Source organism: Coptis chinensis, chromosome 6, assembly GCF_015680905.1.
Source record: "Coptis chinensis isolate HL-2020 chromosome 6, ASM1568090v1, whole genome shotgun sequence".
In the NCBI taxonomy this organism is placed as follows: Eukaryota; Viridiplantae; Streptophyta; class Magnoliopsida; order Ranunculales; family Ranunculaceae; genus Coptis; species Coptis chinensis.
The window spans coordinates 23,747,944-23,765,023 of record NC_141461.1 but is presented as its reverse complement, the minus strand read 5'-3'; the positions used below and the strand labels follow the sequence as shown (position 1 = coordinate 23,765,023).

General features: G+C 37.6%; 1 protein-coding gene, 1 long non-coding RNA gene and 1 pseudogene across 3 annotated transcripts; 1 reads left to right on the top strand and 2 right to left on the bottom strand.

Moving 5' to 3' along the window:
- Nucleotides 1–752: 752 nt before the first annotated feature.
- On the bottom strand, nucleotides 753–10,669 carry LOC147492213 (phototropin-1-like; annotated as a pseudogene). Its single transcript, XR_015197493.1, has 14 exons — nucleotides 9,549–10,669; nucleotides 9,192–9,365; nucleotides 8,717–8,808; nucleotides 7,909–8,176; nucleotides 6,003–6,219; nucleotides 5,809–5,879; nucleotides 5,611–5,717; nucleotides 4,944–5,026; nucleotides 4,282–4,412; nucleotides 3,909–3,998; nucleotides 3,638–3,709; nucleotides 3,428–3,512; nucleotides 1,755–2,112; nucleotides 753–1,234 (listed from the first exon to the last, which is right to left on the bottom strand). The product of XR_015197493.1 is annotated as a phototropin-1-like (transcript).
- Nucleotides 10,670–10,680: 11 nt separating this feature from the next.
- Nucleotides 10,681–12,195, bottom strand: EMB3101 (Tetratricopeptide repeat (TPR)-like superfamily protein). Its single transcript, XM_086567444.1, has one exon. The coding sequence runs from the start codon at nucleotides 12,193–12,195 to the stop codon at nucleotides 10,681–10,683; it is 1,515 nt and encodes a 504-aa protein (XP_086423570.1).
- Nucleotides 12,196–13,635: 1,440 nt separating this feature from the next.
- LOC147492211 (uncharacterized) lies at nucleotides 13,636–16,405 on the top strand. The gene is made up of 2 exons (XR_015199425.1): nucleotides 13,636–13,808; nucleotides 16,184–16,405. It is a non-coding gene; the product is annotated as an uncharacterized LOC147492211 (long non-coding RNA).
- Nucleotides 16,406–17,080: the final 675 nt, after the last annotated feature.

Here is a 17,080-nt window from a genome sequence, read left to right as displayed (position 1 = left end):
AATTCTTTTGTGGGCTCGGTATGACGGTATCTATTTTCATATCATTTCCGGTTCCATATGACCATCTCATTTAAATTGCTCTAGAAAAACAACGTGCAATTCAGTTACAGAACATTTTGAATGAATATGAACTCTGGTCTTTGGTAGAGGACCACACATCTAGACACAACCAAATCCCTGGAAACACTTCCGTAGTGCATTTGAATTCTAAATACCTATAACAATTGTGACTTGTGAGTGAATTCACTTAAGTGCTTCCATTCAGATTTGTTCTGATTTATCATACCTTAAACAATTCTATCACTCCTCATTTTCTCATCATTATTTTGAAAAATAAGGCAACATTCTAAACTAAGAGAGTTTATGCAAATACGTGAGGTCTCTAGTATGATGGAGTGTTGTGAAAAAGCAAATAAAAAGAAGAACATGCACACAAACCATGGATTTTATGAGTAGCTTTAGGCAGGGGCAGAACACCACTTCAGTCCGCCGTGTTATGTTATCCTATGCTTGAAGATTTAAACATGGCGAGACTTTTATATTTTTATGTCTTCAAATTGAAATATATGTTATCAACAATGCCAATCCTATACATGGCGACACATGTATTCCATGTTCTGACAACTCCTATCCTGTATCTGTTTGATGTCAGAAATACCATTCCACAACTCAAACATGTATATTATCAAATCTCTACTATAACCTCTAGTCCTCTACCCTACTACTAAGCATTTTCCTCCGAGAATTCAAAGGGAAAAAAATATAGTTTAGATTATAAAACACGTCCAAAGCAAGGAATACATGCAACGCAGCACACAGTAGTGCATATCAACAAGTCCAGACAAGTAAAACCACACATAATAATATGGTGACAAAAGATAGACTTGTCTTACATTGTCATGGCATCAAAATAGTGGAACCCCTGAACAATCTTATAGCCCTTGGAGTGAACTTGAGGTGTGATTGATGATCCAACTGCGTCGTCCTGGGGTCTGATTGTTATAGTAGGTGTAAAAGTTGCATAATGGAGCACCAATTTCATTGGCTGATTTGGTCCAACAGAAGGAAATCGTGTACAGTAACCCACACACAGCTTCCCATATCCTAAGTTAACAACAAATCCACCATAGTGGTCGTGGTCACAATGACACGCATCATCCTCAAGTAAACCAAGCACAGGGCTTCCAAACCACAAGCGGTTCTTTCAAACCATATTGTCAGAGGAAATAGCAAACTTTTTTTTTGTTTTTCCTCCCCATACAATTTTGACCCAACTACCAACAAAAAAACTACTTAACTAAATGGGTTAAAAAAAAGAGTAGTGGGTTAATCAAAATAACTAAAATTCATCCAAAATCTACAAATTTCCAATTAAAAGTGAGATGTGTAGAGAGACCAAAACAATATGGAAAACATCCTTCAAAACGGAAAAAATGTATGTTGATTATTTCAAAGAGGCCATCTTTAACAATTTAAATCATCTCGATAATTTTGAATATCATGTTTAAGCTTTGTTTGATGTAATTCAAATTGAGACAATTGTATTATTTGAACTTTGCCCGATGAGTGGCCTCGATTGACACACACACCCCACATTAGATTTTCAGATTATTTATTTGTGGAAGAAATTGGCGCTTACAAATGAAAGGATAAAAAGGAGAAATAAAAAGTTTTAAAAACAGTTAATTGACATGTTGTTAAAATTGGAGTAGAATCAAAAGATAATATTGGTCTTTCTAGACAAAAAAACACACTAAAGAAAAGAGAGTGTGCAAGGTCCTAAGAGACAAGGCCAACTTTCTCTCATTCGATTGCCTGTTTTCATCTGCCACATCAAAAACAAGAATTCCGTGGTTGCCACATAAAACAATCCCTGCTTCAATTTGCAATCTAGTTTTCGTTCAAGTTGACAATCATCATCCATCGCCAAATTTTAGTCTTTTATGAAAGGAAACTCTTGATAGGGTCCCAATGATTACGTCATTATTACCAGTATCATTTGGTTGAGAAGAGTTAAATGACTACCCAAATGCATGAAAAGGCACGCTGACTAGTGTCAAGGCATTACTGCAACAACTGTCCTCACATGTTATTGTAGTTATGAGCAGTTTCCTGTTTACAGAATCAAGAAATTGGGCTAGAGAGTCTCATTTAAAAAAAAAACAACTCAAAAGCTCTATCCATAATTTTTTTGGGTTTTAATGCCCCTACATTGTTTTTATCCGCCATAAGTGTTTTTTTATAGAAAATCTTTAGAATCTAAGCTTTTGACTCGAGACCAGGTGGCACCTGGTATTTTTTAATATAAATTATTCTCTTTTTCACCCTTCCAAGATAACTACTTGTTGATAAGATAACTACCAGAATAAGATTGAATAAGATAACTATTTTTAGATAAGATAACTACTAGAACAAAAATAGTAGATTTTGGTTTTGAATAGAATTTAACAAAAAATACGTGTATTGCTCCAAAAGTTAAATTTGACACTACCTGTTTTCATCCGAATGTGGACGTTATAAACTTATACATTTTAAAATGCAGATATAAACTTATATATTTTAAAATGCAGATGCACCACGTTATTAACTTATACATTTTAAAATGCATACACACCACGCATTTTAAAATGCAGATACAAATTACATTTGATTATTTATTTTGTGGGTTTGATTAACTACTATTAAATGAAACGGGTTGGTTTAGGGTTTAATGTTTATAAATTTAGGATATAGGGATTAGGATTTAGTGTCTTACGGTTTAGGCTTTAGGCTTAGGGTCTAGTTTATAGGGGTTAGGGTTTAGTGTCTTAAGGTTTAGGGTTTAGGCTTAGGGTCTAGTTTATAATGATTTTGGGTTTAGTGTCTAGTGGTTTGGAGTTTAGACTTAACGACTAGTGTCAAATGCCTCCACAAAATATTGGAGGCATAATATTTTTAGTTTTTTCATTACCGAAAAGCTAGTGTGCACAGGGTGTACTCAGCGTATAGCATCTGGGCCACTCATATAGGCACAGTGTATTGCAGCAAAGAAGTACTATCCAAGGGCTCTCATTCATGCGCACTCATACACTCTGAGGCACCCTAGAATCGCCTAGATGTCCTCTTTTCATTATATGCATTTTTAAATGTGAAGGCAGGTAGTTATAAGTGAATTTTTTGTATGAAATTCAATTTTTTGTTTTGTATCCCACTATGTTACTGGGTAGATAGTCGGTTATGTTTGTTTCCAAATGAGGATATTTTCGTCTATTTCTGGTAAAGTTGGATAATAGGTGATTAGTTTCATATTCTGGTCAAATTGGGATATTAAATTCTAAACAAATTTAAGAGGAGTCTTAGAACTACTAAATATTTATAACTAACTCTTCTAGACTAATTTTCTGTTTACAGAATGGGCAAAAAAAGTTTTAAGACTTCCAGTTCATACCTTGTTACGGTTGAGCATAACACCCTTATCCATAGCTTTCATTGCAAAGTATTCTCCAGTTCCACACAATTCCACCAAATGAACACTGCAATACAAAAGATCATTTGAAATTTGCTAGTACATCAGAATGAACTATCAGAAACAAGCTCATTCAATAATTTCGTTAAGTATTACATTATGATGACAAATTAACGAAATAATGACTTGAACCTTACAACATGGTAAGAGTTGTGTACTTTCTTCCACTTATCCCCAATTGGTTTTAAGTTGGATGTCCATCTTCTATATAAAGAAAATAATTCTTATAGACAGGACGATACAGAAACCTGGTATGAAATTATGAATGCAGTATCAGGTTTATTACAGAACCAGACTTTTCTTAAAGACATTTATATGATTCACATTTTTGCAATATGGCCGGATGAACCCATGAGAGAAGTTTTCGGTTAAATATGTACATATGTGCTGAAGAGTTGTATACCTTTCGAATAGCTCTCCATGATTGGCTGTCCCTCCTGTGAGGCTTCGGAAATACTGTCTTCGAATGATTGATCCATAAGTCCTCTGGCTTCTACAAGGTACCCATGAAAGTTACACTACATTCATAAGTTTGTACAATTACTTATTTGTATGCTAATGTTGCATCTGGAAGTTCTCTGACTGCTTCATCAACATTTACAGCAGTTTCTTTTACCTATGCATGGACAATTCAACAATAAACTTTCGGCATTTTATTTAAACATATCTGATATGGAGATAACGATGATTTTAAGATTTCTAGAGGAAACAAATTAGTTTATGGAAATGAACATTGGCACTCATAAGAAATATCAAAAGTATGGTAGTGAAGATACTTGACAAGTTGGTAGAAAGTAGAGACCAGTTTTGCACTTTCTTTTGCTGTAGCATCTGGAATACAGTTGTAAAGTGGCTCGACATGTTCACTACCATCAAGTTGTACTCCAATAAAATACTGTACTTCTCCCTATTTAAGGAAAACATGAATTAATATGATAAGATATATTTGTGGGTTTCATTGTGGTAAAAAGGTAAAAATTAGAAAGATGTATCATGGACTCCACAGTTTAAGGCAAGGCCCAAAATTTCGATATCGGTTAATATATCGGTGTACCCAAAAACCGAGATTATCAGATATATCGGTTTTTTTGGTGACCAGTCCAAACTATTTAAAATATCAGAAATATCGGGTATATCAGACATATAATATTAGAAATATCAGAAATATATTGGAAATATCGGATTTATATTTAAAAATGGTCAAAAAATCAACCGATATATATCAATTATATCAGAAATATCGATTATATCGACGATATAAAGTTTCATATCTGAAATTCTAATACATCTCGGAAAAAAAGGGGTTCAATATTCGGTAGATATATGTCGAAAATATCGATATTGGTGTACCAATTTACCGAGATATATCGGCAAGATATCGGATATCTCGGCGATATTTTGGGCCATGGTTTAAAATAACATTTTAAAAGGTTGTTACCTTCTGGTCACGCATGGGCTGCAAATGGAATAGATTCCAGCATAGTACAAAATATCCCGATATATCACGATATTTGGGGATATCTATCCAGATTTCAAAAAAAGATATATAAATATCACAATATGTTTAGAGATATATACGACTACAAATATCAGCGATATTTGTGATATTTTACGATATTTTGAGATATTTTGAGATATTTGACGATATTTTGTGTATATAACAATTTTATTTAATATTTACCATTATATTTCAAATAAATATAAATAATGTATCATGATATAACAAGAAATATCTACAATATCCACGATATTTATCAATATTTTGGATATATCTACGATATTTGCATGTGAAACAATATCAAATATCCTCAAATAGGAGAATATATCCACAATACATATCTAGAAATTGAATATCGATAAATACCCATATCCTGATATTTTGTACTATGGATTCCAGAACTTATTCCCTGTTAAGAATTCAATTATCCACTTTATCAATTATAGAAGTAAAAAGAGAAACTGAAGCAAGGTAGGTAAGCATCCTGATCTTAATAATGCCAGAGCAAACATCATCCAGTTGATGTCAATTTAGACAATACAAACTCATCTTTTGTGCCTGGTGGATGACCGCTGAGTAGCGAGTAGAAAATTCAAAATAGGCATACCACTTTTTGTGTAGTTGATGAGTTGCACTGTGACATCAGTTTGGTTATCAATAGCTTGTCTTATTTTTCTTACAGTCTCTGGATTAGTCTCAGGGCCTTCGAGAAAGCTACATGAGATCAAATAAGATAATTTGAGCAGCCTATAGAAACAAAACAAGTAGAAAAAGGCTCTTCTTTGTGCCACATGCATATTTACACCTGCAGTTTCTTCCTAAGATTTCTTCACGACTGTACTCTGTCAGCTCCAAAAAGTTGTCCGATGCAAATATCTATAATGTCCAATACTCAGTATACTAGAATAACAAAGAAACATCTTCTATACCAATGCATTTAGATTTTACATGTTAAAGTATTAGTTAATCAGGAAATCTAATAAAATGTGTATTACTTACAATAGGGTTATCAAGCAACCTTGGATCAGTAATGACAAAATTCTTCTCTATACGTTCAAGAGTTGTAGCTAGATCAATACCCCTTCTCATTTCCTTTTGCCTTACTTTGTCATCTACACTGTCTAGTCTCTCATCATCCTCATCACTTTCACCGTCTCCCATGCCAATTTCGACGTCTCAGTCTTCCACGTCAGTGTGTCCATTTTTTCCTTTAAGACTGGCATAACAAACAACATACTCTTTATTAATGAAGGACACTATAGCTTTCATTTTTTTTATTAGACACCACTATGAGGATATAACAATCTGAGTGAATATATCCAATTATTGTCATCCTTATGTTGAACTTCTCCAGTTAATAAGAGTTCAGCTTATATGCGTGCCAGTCAAGTAACTTTACTTCATAACCAACACAAGGTAGGGAAAATAGAAGAAAACCAAAATCATAAAAGAAAGTGGGGAGATACTAGAAAAATGCTCGAACTCTTTGTTGGGAGAATTCATTAGAAAGTATCACCTCAACCTAATTACTCTATATCCCAAATGACTTCAACTTGGATATTACACCAAAGAAGTCACCCACCCAAGAATCTTGTTATCACAACAAACACAATAAAGCAAAGATGACTAATTTATCATTAAGCAATCAATAGCAAGCAATAAATATGAAAGTAAATGCAAAGAGACATAAAGATTTAAGGTGGCTCGGTAAATGCTAACTACATCCACACACGAGCCGAGCTTCCACTCAAGCAACCTCACTCAAACCCTAGCTCCCTAACTCAATAGAGCTCCCACAATTCCCTTGAAAATGAATCTCTCAAAGTTGTCTCAAACTAAACCCCGAGTTCCTTTATATAGGTCCCTTAGAAAATAGGAGAAAATCAAGTGGATCTGGGTATGGGTACGTCATTTCTTATGACATATAGTTGACACGACACTGTTTCGCTGAACAGTAGAATGGTGAGACTCAACTCCAAACCATATGACAAAACATGTCACTTTTACTGTCATATACCCACTATTATCACTGTGAATCGTCCTTTCTTCCTTGTGCACATTGCCATGGTTGGATGTGATTCCACCAAAGCAAAAGTCAACGGGATACACCATCCTAACACTCTTGACCTCAGGACCACTCAGATGCTATGAGACCTGGGTGCTAGCATCCTGCATTCGTGCAGAACCATCACCTACTACCAAAATCTGTATCTTAGAAAATAATCCTCTTTGTTTAATATAATTTCAAAATTTACTCAATTGAACTCGATGAAGCTTCGAGGTAACTAAGCTTACACCTAAAGGTGAACCCCTAGCTCTCCATTTAAAAGATCAAGATTGTTATGGAACTGAGGCCAAAATATTAGATTTAGTAGTTTTTCGAGACACGAATATCCACAAAAGCCATGGATTTTAGAGGGGCAACTTGGTGCTTCCATTGAATTGCGTCCTTAACAGTTTTCTGAAGTTCTCAATCACAATATAAATTGTAAATTGAACACTGAACACATCTATTGCACCTAGCTTTTTCTTCAGGAACAAACTTTGGATTTTGGAATGATTCCATGTGAGGTCATTTTAGAAAAAGTTCTGCTATAAATCTAGAAAAGCAAAATTACTTAAAACCATCAACGAAGAAATTATATATAATAACTTGTGTGGGAAAAATGTACAAAGAAAAAAAACTGATTAAAGAAAAAGAGAAATCCAACTAGAAAAATAGCAACACATACCCCATATTTGTCCCCATGATTGCAACTCATAAAAGGTCATTACACTTTTCACTTGTTGATTAGATGAACTTTAGTTTGAAAAATTTAGTGATTAGAATCTGATTTAGTTTACTAGTAATTTTCCCTTGCAGCACCAGCATAATAAACTATGTCCAAAAATTAAATTACCGTACCCCATAAAAGAGCGTAACCCAGATTTTCTTGGTTTCTTTTCAGGCAACTCACTAATTCAGTGCATTGAGCTTCTAGAATTCCGTCTAGGAGGAGGCACATTCTCCGAGTTTCTTCTCCCTGGGACCTCCGGTCTTGTTGCGCCTCCACCACCCTCTGATTTCCTCATGAATAGTGTGGTCTGTTTGCTGACTCTGAAAGTGGGCCGGTGGGTTGTTTTACTGCCAACACAAGTTCCGAAACAACTAGTTGCCATCTCTTTTTGCCAAGCTGCAATATGGAAATGTTAGTGGACCAAAATCCTGGTCACAACAGAAGCTGATACTTTGAAGATAGGAGAGCCGTGAATCTTTTAAACAATGATTTGAGTTGTTAATCAGGTTATTTTCAGCTATGCCACTTCAGTTCATCTTTGCTTCATATATTATCAGTTGATTTAATATTTGACCAGATTTATGTTTTGTGACGAACTACTAACTTTGCAAACTACCATAACTAATTGAGTTTTCTTATAAGTTCAATGTCTTATAAATACTTTTGATCATGCAATAAAAAAATGTAAGATGTCAGTATACGAGTTTCAAATGGAGCATTTTCGCTTGTACAGAATTACAGACTATAATCCTTTTCCTTTTTTTTTTGTGATAATATGAATTGCAACTTCAATTGTATGTACTAGTTACTTTATTTCATTCGTTGGTTACTTCTCCTGTCAACAAGATGTTTTATATCAATAAAAATATGATATCCCATAGTGAAGAAACAGTAAAATTGTGGCATATTTAGGAGATATGGGAGTGCATGGAATACCATCATATCGAATTAAAGATTCCGGTAATCCATTACGCCGCACCATCTTATCTTTAGCCCCCTCTGCATGTTTGCTGACTTCTACTTGCATTCTGTGAAACCAAGATACAGAGCCATTCAAGTTCAACAATAAAAAGGAAAATCATCCATAAAAACTACAAGTTGACATATGAACATGGTTCGGTCCATTCACATATTAACAAATGTGTCGTGTTCGACATTCTACAAGTATTATTTCGTCAACCAAACATGGATAGATTGTACTCAGCTGCATATAAAAGAGAATTAGTGTAATGAGACAAATCTAGCACTTAATGATGATGTGAGTGACACAAAACTTTGTGTTTTGAAATATGACAGTCTATTAATTCAGATCACACATTTTACTGAATTTTAGCATATATCCCAGGGTCTGATTAGTTAATTCCTCAAAATTTAATTTTATTCACAACGGATAGAGTGATGATAAATTTACCCGATAAACTTGAGAATAGAGCCCGATTCGTCCTTGATGGGAGCAATTGTGAGAAGGGGGGTCCTGTCCTTCTTGTAGTTCAATAATCGTCCAAAATAACTCTCCCCAATTTCTAAACATTTCCTTATCTTGGCTACATCTTCTGGATTCGTTCCAGAACCTTGAAGGAAATGACTGCACATTCCAACCGACAACAACGAACACACTCTTAATACGTAATGTAATTGATCACTTAGTACTACTGTAGTTACTATCAAAACAAATACTGCAACTTCATCAAAGATGATTGATTAGAAAGAAAAGAAAAGTAGGTATATATAATGTAACATAGAAAGAAATTAAAGAGACAGAACGCACCTGTTTCTGCCAATGACCTCTTCGGAGGTGTAACCAGTCATCTTAAAGAAGCCAGCACTAGCATACAATATGGGATAATCAGGTTTAGTGGCATCAGACACTACGAAAGTTTGTTGGAAAGTGGACAATGCGTCCTTCAATTCCTCTGATACTCTTGGAAATGCTCTGTCTCTCCCTGCACCACCTCCCTGACCAGAGTCCTCAGAGCTACGAACTGAGTTGTTGGAATTCCTCCTAGACGACTCAGGTTTATTTATCCCATCATGATCACCACCAGATGTCCTTACACCAACTCCCTGGGGCTTCCCCGTCTCTTAATTAGTCTTAAGTACTAAACCCCACTCAGCTGCTCTTTGTGCAGCATGACCAATCTCATGCTCAGGATCATCATTATTATCATCATCAGTTGGTTTTGCAATTGCTTCTTTTTTATTTATCATCAAGACTGGGGAGGACGAGGAGACAGTTGTCGTCTTGTTGGTGAGTGGTGCTGGTGGGTTTGGCTCTTTGAGGGCCATCCATGATGTGTTGAGCCTGATGATCACTTGCTGATGTTATACTACCACTACTCGACGACTTGGGAATGAACTTGTTATTGGAGGGTGGCAGTGGTTCATCAGCAGTTGGTTCTTGAACATCACCAGGTGTTTCACGCCTAAAAGATTGCCATGTGGGTGGTGGTGGACGATATGCTGGAGTGGTGGACCTGTAGGTGGAAGGATTGAACACTTCAAGTGAACCGCGGGAGTCTCTTGGTAAAGGTGTTGAAGCTGATGGTTTGGCGGGAAGATCTGATGGATTCATTTCTGCACAGATATCATAAGAATACATTAAATATGAATACGTTAACTACGCCGTGTCCACCACTGAAGGGTGTCAGAATGTTGAGATTTACAATCCCATACGGATAGTCTAAACTCTAAAGCCTAGCGTAATAACAAATAAATCGTAATGAGTGGGTCCCCCCTTCACTCATAACTCATTACCAATTGTTTTTGAGTTGGATGCCCAAACTTAATACAGAATCACCCTTAGGCACTCAGCCCGACTTTGACCCAACCTTCAAAACTTACCTTAACTGCTCTAGTCCCACTTCCGTGAATATGTACTAGAACATGATACATCTATTCTCTCAAGCTTCAGAAGGAGTAGTAAGACGTCGAAGCATCTCAGCAGAAGCATAGAACTCAATTGACTCGGAACACACAACTTGCACCAATGAATTCCATACAGAAATCTCTGGGCAGTTACCTTGGCTTGCCATCTCTTCCAACCACAACACAGCTTCATAACTCCTACCCTCGGAGCACAACCCTCCAATGAGCCTATTGAAAGCAACAGCAGATGGCCAATATCTGTGCCCCAACATCTTTTCAAAAACTTTACAAGCTTCAACAAATCGACTTTCACGACACAACCCATCCACTAGAACATTGTAAATCTCTTTGTCGGCTACACAACCCACCTGCTTAGCCATCTTGTCCAGGTATCTAATCCCAACTATAGACTTCCCTTCATCACAGAGGCCCTTCACCATTATTTTATAAGTGGTAGCAGTAGGAACACAATTATTGTCCAGCATCTCCTCTCCAATCACTTGTACAGCTGCATCCGCTCTCCCTTCCCTACAGAGTGCCTCTAGCTTGGCTTCATACATAGAAACGGACGGGTTGAACCCTCGTCCTCGCATTTCATCAAAAACTCGGTTCGCATCGTCAATTCTACCTTGAGAATACAAATCAATAGCCATAGCACTATAACTAACCAAACTAGGAACTGCACCTTTTATGAGAGCTTCATTGATCAAACCTTTAATCCCTTCCACGTTTTCAATTTCTAGAAATCTGGTTAGAGTGAAACCTTGAAGACGCTGCTTGGGAGTCTTCAATCCTTTCCTCAAAACCTTACCCAGAAGTTGTACAGCCTCCTCCAGATGTCCATTATCACACAACGCTTCTAAAAGGGTCCTATAAACTACAATGTCTTCACCACTACCCTTCTGAGATATTCTCCAAAACATTGAATACAACACATGGGTTGCTTCGTTTAGTCTCTTGTCTTGACACAAACCCCTCATTAACACTTTATAAGTATCTCTATCCGGATAGCAACATATATTATTCATCTCTTGAAAAATGTCAAGAGCTAGATCAGAACGATTATTACGACAAAGAAGTTCAATAAACAAGTTGATAGAGCGTGTTTGATTCTTTACCTCCCAACCCGTAGAGTTGTCCATATATACTTCATGAGCAGTTTGGAAGTCGGACTCCCTGACCATAATCTGCAAAAGGGTGTTGAAAGACTGAGTCCAATTAACGCAATTAAAGCGTGGAAGATTTCTAAACAGCGAAACGGAGTCGTCAAGCAAGCCAAACTTGGCATAGGTTGTAATAGCTGTGACGAAGATGGAGTCTCTAAGCTGGCAAGAGTCTTGTTTCATCTGATGAATTAAGTCTTTCATCTCGGAGACGCGACCAGAGGCTGCAAGGATGTCGATCATGGTGGCGTAAATGGGGCCATTGTGTCTGTATTTCGGGTACCTGGAAGTGGCCTCATTGAAGAGACGGAGGGCCGTGAGTGGGTTCTTCTGGACTCGGATGATCTGAGACAGCTGAGTCGGGTTCAGCAACTTTGGCCACTTCATAGTTCATACTACTACTTATTACTAGAATTTCGATCTGTCTTTCTTCAATTCTCTACCTGCCCAGGCGGCTGCTGCTTTACGGTTTCTCTATTGGAAGTGAAATATCTGCTGTAATTGCTAATTGGGCTGGACACATGGGCCACTTTTAAAACCAACTCTAATTGGTAATAGTGTTGGACCACCACTGGTATTGTCATAAGCAGAGGCCCATTTGACGATTCCAATCCCGGTTTTCTTATTAGTCACATTATTTGTAAATTCTCAACTTACACTAGTATACTGCGTGGCAGTGGGGAGTGAGCAGAGAGAGAGAGTTGGGTGATGCGGGGGGGGAGAGAGAGAGATGGGTGAAGGAGAAAAGTATTTGGGCGAAAAAAAAATAAGAGAGAAGATGATGACAGACAGACAGAAACCAACCAAGTTGGTTTTTGTCTCGCATAGCCCCCTTCTGCCAAAATCGTTCGATCCGCTCACTCGATTAACTTTTATATGCTTATACACGGATCTTAGATTTTCAAAAAAACGTCGTATCGTACCCGTGTTTGTGCATCATAGCTAGTCTTACTGCCTTTGTTTCATGAAAACCAGGTTTTCTTTTGTGACGTTTAATATCCATTCTCACCATCACGACTAGCTCAATACTGTTTTACTACCATCACCCAATTAATCGTGCTGCCCATTTAAGGATTATTTAGGCTACTGTCATGTTCCCTATTGATAACTAAGGTTTAATAGATGTAAAAACAGAGATTTTATAGATGTGAAAACAGTGTTTCTACCGTACTAAATCATGCACTATCAATATATTATAGTATTCTCAACATCATAGGATAAAAGGAGTAATCATGTTCAATCCACTCTTATTTGCATGTACTTGAATACTTATTTAGACTGACTAAACTATTTCACTAATGAGAAAGTAATATTGTATTATGTAAGGGAGTAATATTCACATCCAATGAATATCAAACACGTGTCCAGCACAGACATGAATGCAGATCGACCCTCGATCCTCGTCCTTGTAGCTCGCTTCATAGGGACTCAACTATGACAATCGATCTGACTAAATAGTAGCCAACCGACCTGAAGTCTTCGTCACACGAGCTCGCTCCATAGTGACTCACTACCCACGAACGACATCTCTCGAATAGCGATCTCCAAGATTCTCGCTCGCACTAATGGACAGTAACGTAAGTCTTAAATACCATCATCAATACCGGAGCTTCAGGCACGCTTCACCATAAATGTCCTTAACTCGTCATCATGGCGCGCGAGTGACCTGAAGACCTGGATTTGACCTGATGCGCGAGAGCCGGAGGCGCGAACCCTATAACACCCCGTGTTTTAGTTCTCTTATTTTCATAATAATAATAATAAAGATAATAATGAAAATAGATAACAGATAAAACAGATATAGGATATCCAGCAGTTTCGGACGGATAAAAGCCCGTAGATAAATGGATAAGGGTTGTCCTTGTTTTTCGGGGAGTCTTCGCACGTAGAGTTTTGGAAAAAAACACAGCGAGGGTTTTAGAAAAAAAAGCAGGATCTTGCTGAAAGAAGAAAAGGAAGAGTTTTATTCTGAGATCTAGCTGGTTCGGAGCGCGCTAAAGGTGAGTAGATTAGTTTTTCTATTCACGTCTAATTTATTGTTCAAAGATTCCACTCATGGTTTCTGCTCTTTCTGTCATTATTATTCGTCCTGTTGATGTGAAAACTTGTTAAACTGTCGTTATTAAAATTGGTTAAACTGTCTTTTGAAAACACTGTTGAGACTTGAATATTCGACTTTAACTGTCGAAGCTTGATGGGCATAAATGGCTTCGCCAAACCCAAAAGAGAAAATCGATCAAGTCTAGTATTTGAACTCTCCTGGTTTTCGTTTTGAACCCATACTGTGGTGGTGTATGTTTGAACTGTGGTTTGGGGTGTTTGTTGGTTGATATGGGTGGTTAAACTGTCGAGATTGAAATCGATGGTTAAACCGTCGGGGTCGATTGGGTGCTGTCGAGTTTGACCTTGGGGGAGTGGTGTTGGGACTGTCGATTGGGTGCCGGAGAGTGGGGGCTGATGAAGCTTCGGAGAAACTTCGTTAATGTATACCGGAGAAAACCGCCGATAAATGTTTAGTTGAACGGTTTTGGTTGTTGTGTTTTGTAATGGAGTGTTGGTGGTTGAGGGTTGATGGAGGAGTCACGGTGGTTACATTGATAGGGGCTGTTGGAAGCTTGAAGCCAACCATTAATGGCGGCAAGAAATTTCCTAGATCTAGTTTTTGTGATGTTTGGATTGGACGATTTGGGCTTGTTGTTTTCATTAATGTTGTTGGGTTTCTTATGGGGAGTCTAACCGACTTAATGGAATGGGAGTGGGTGGCCGGCGGTTTTTGGTGGCCGGTGGTGGAAGAGAAATCAGTGAAGGAGATGACACTGTTCACCGATTTGGGCCTTAGCTAGTTTAAGTGGTTGGGCCATTTCATTTTTAAGTTGTGTTGGGCCCATTTCTATTTTAAGTTGTTGGGCCGAAATGTTTTATTGGCTTGGCCGAAATTTCAATGGTAGTTGGACCGAAATTTCAGTTTAGTGTTAGTTGTGGGCCGAGTTCTATTCCGGATTTGGGCCAAACTAATTAGTTGTTGTGGGCCAATTTCTAATATTGCTTGGGGCCAGTCCATTGGACTTAAAATAGATCTAATTGGGTCTTTAAATGTTTAGACTTCCGGGTTCTAAGGTTTGGGTTTGGCCAGTTGGGTCCGAACCATGGCCTTAACCATGAGCCCATGAGTCATACACCTTTGACCTTAGTCATGAACCATGGCTATGACCCTGAACCGGTCGAACATGAAAACGACAGTTTGACTTCGACCATGATGTGTTGACTTTGACTTTGACCAGAGTTGACTTTGACCGTTGACCAGAGTTGACTTTTAACCCGGATTATGATTTGGGCTATTTGGATAGGTCTAGGGCTATTAGCATGCTTGACTTTAGGCTAAGACCTCTATATATACGTGTGTATGTGTATTAACTACTATGTGATTTTGCAGTATTTTATGATATGCAACGTTATGACACTAAGACATCCCTGAAATTAATAACGCGTAAATCAAAAATACAGGAATCAAGATACTCATTCGTTCTCTGAAATGATACATGAAATAAAGTTCAATAATGCGTAAATAAATTTACCGCACTCTTTTAGAACTCCACAACTCAAGTTTTGGAATTTTAGTTTATGACTGTTGATGTCATATGTTAGGTGGGCATTTATTGAATGTGTCATAAATGGCCCGTTAGCGTTATATAGGGGTATTCATTGAATGTGCCATGAATGACCCGGGTATTCATTGAATGTGCCATGAATGACCAAATTGTTTGGACTATCCTAGAGAGGAACTAAGGTATTCGCCTTACGGGTTAGTTGTGTTCCTTGAGTGTACGGGAATGTAGGGTTGGGTATTCCTTGAATGTGGCGGGAATGACCTAAGGTACATAGGTTGTGAAATATGTGTATAAGAAAAGTAATTGATTAATTAATAAGAGAAATTAATTTGATTGGCTTGAGTGTGCTTTGGGTTTGCATTGGAATACCTATAGGATATCGACAAATGATAGAAGTTCTAACTTTCTTTTGCGGGGAGGGTAGGACTTAATAACCTTTTGTCTTGAGGACGGTCCTCCCACCCTTTATCTGGCCAGTGGATATCGGTAAGTTTTAATTCACTGGTTTAGATATTAAAACGAGTTATTATAATGAGTTAATAGAATGGAAGTCTTGCTTGGGAAGACACTAGGCCGGTTGAAATGACGGAACTACCTGTCTTCCAAGCTGTGAATGAATAAGTTATGGAATAATATAAAGTGATTGTTTGGATAATTACAGTATGATAATATTTATATGTGGTTAGTCTACTCATACCAGCAAATTCCATTTTGCTGACCCATGTTTGCTTTGTTTTGGCAACGTGGGTGTGTTCTTGGGAACATAGGTGGAAGGCAGTGGAACCATGGCGTGTGATTTGGATCTCGCCTGGAGCAGTATGGGAGTTTAGTTTATTAGGTCTGATCTTTGGAATGATGTAATAACGTAGGTTACATTTTTATATGACATGAGAATACGATGTTGGAAATTTTTATTCTTAAAGTTTGTTTATGTTTGTATTGGGATGGAAGAAAGTTCTGAATAAAGTGATAGTTGAGGAATTTGGAGATTTTTGTGGGTAAGTTGATCCTGTTGTGATGTGGGTTTTAGGTTTTTGACATGTGTTGTATCACCCCGTCATAGCCTGGGTTTTTAGACAATTGAACATAATGATGTTTGAGATATTTATATTTCAAATATTCATTATTTTTAATTGTTTAGAAAATCGGGCTGTGACAAACCCCTTGCCTATATAAAGACGATGAGGAACTACGTCTGACCTGATTCAAGTCCCCCCCCCCAGAGAGAACTTGATATGTAGGCAGTTCGTCCATACGAACTCGGTCAAACATAATCATCCACTCCCTCTCCTCCAAATTACCTACTCTTGTAAGGTTAAACGAAATACAACATTTACATTGGCACCGTCTGTGGATCGAATTACTTGAAAATTCATCTACTCAAAATTTTCATTTCTTCCAACCACCTTCCAAGAATCATTAATTTTCAAGCCCACGAAGCATGGAAAGCCTTCAAGAACAACTGAAGATTATGGCTACCCAGATGGAAGCCATGAACGGTAGCATCACCCAGCTCCGACAGGAGAACGTCGCTCTCAAAACCCAGGTCAAGTCACAGAACCCGAACGGGGTTACCATTGAGGACGAGATCAATGAGGTTAACCAGTAGATCAACAGCCTTTCCCAGCGGATCGAACATAGCACTGGGAAGAAAGATGCTACTC

What these genes read in the sequence shown, in the direction of transcription:
- EMB3101 (XM_086567444.1), bottom strand. Translation starts at nt 12,195, where the DNA reads ATGAAGTGGCCAAAGTTGCTGAACCCGACTCAGCTGTCTCAGATCATC.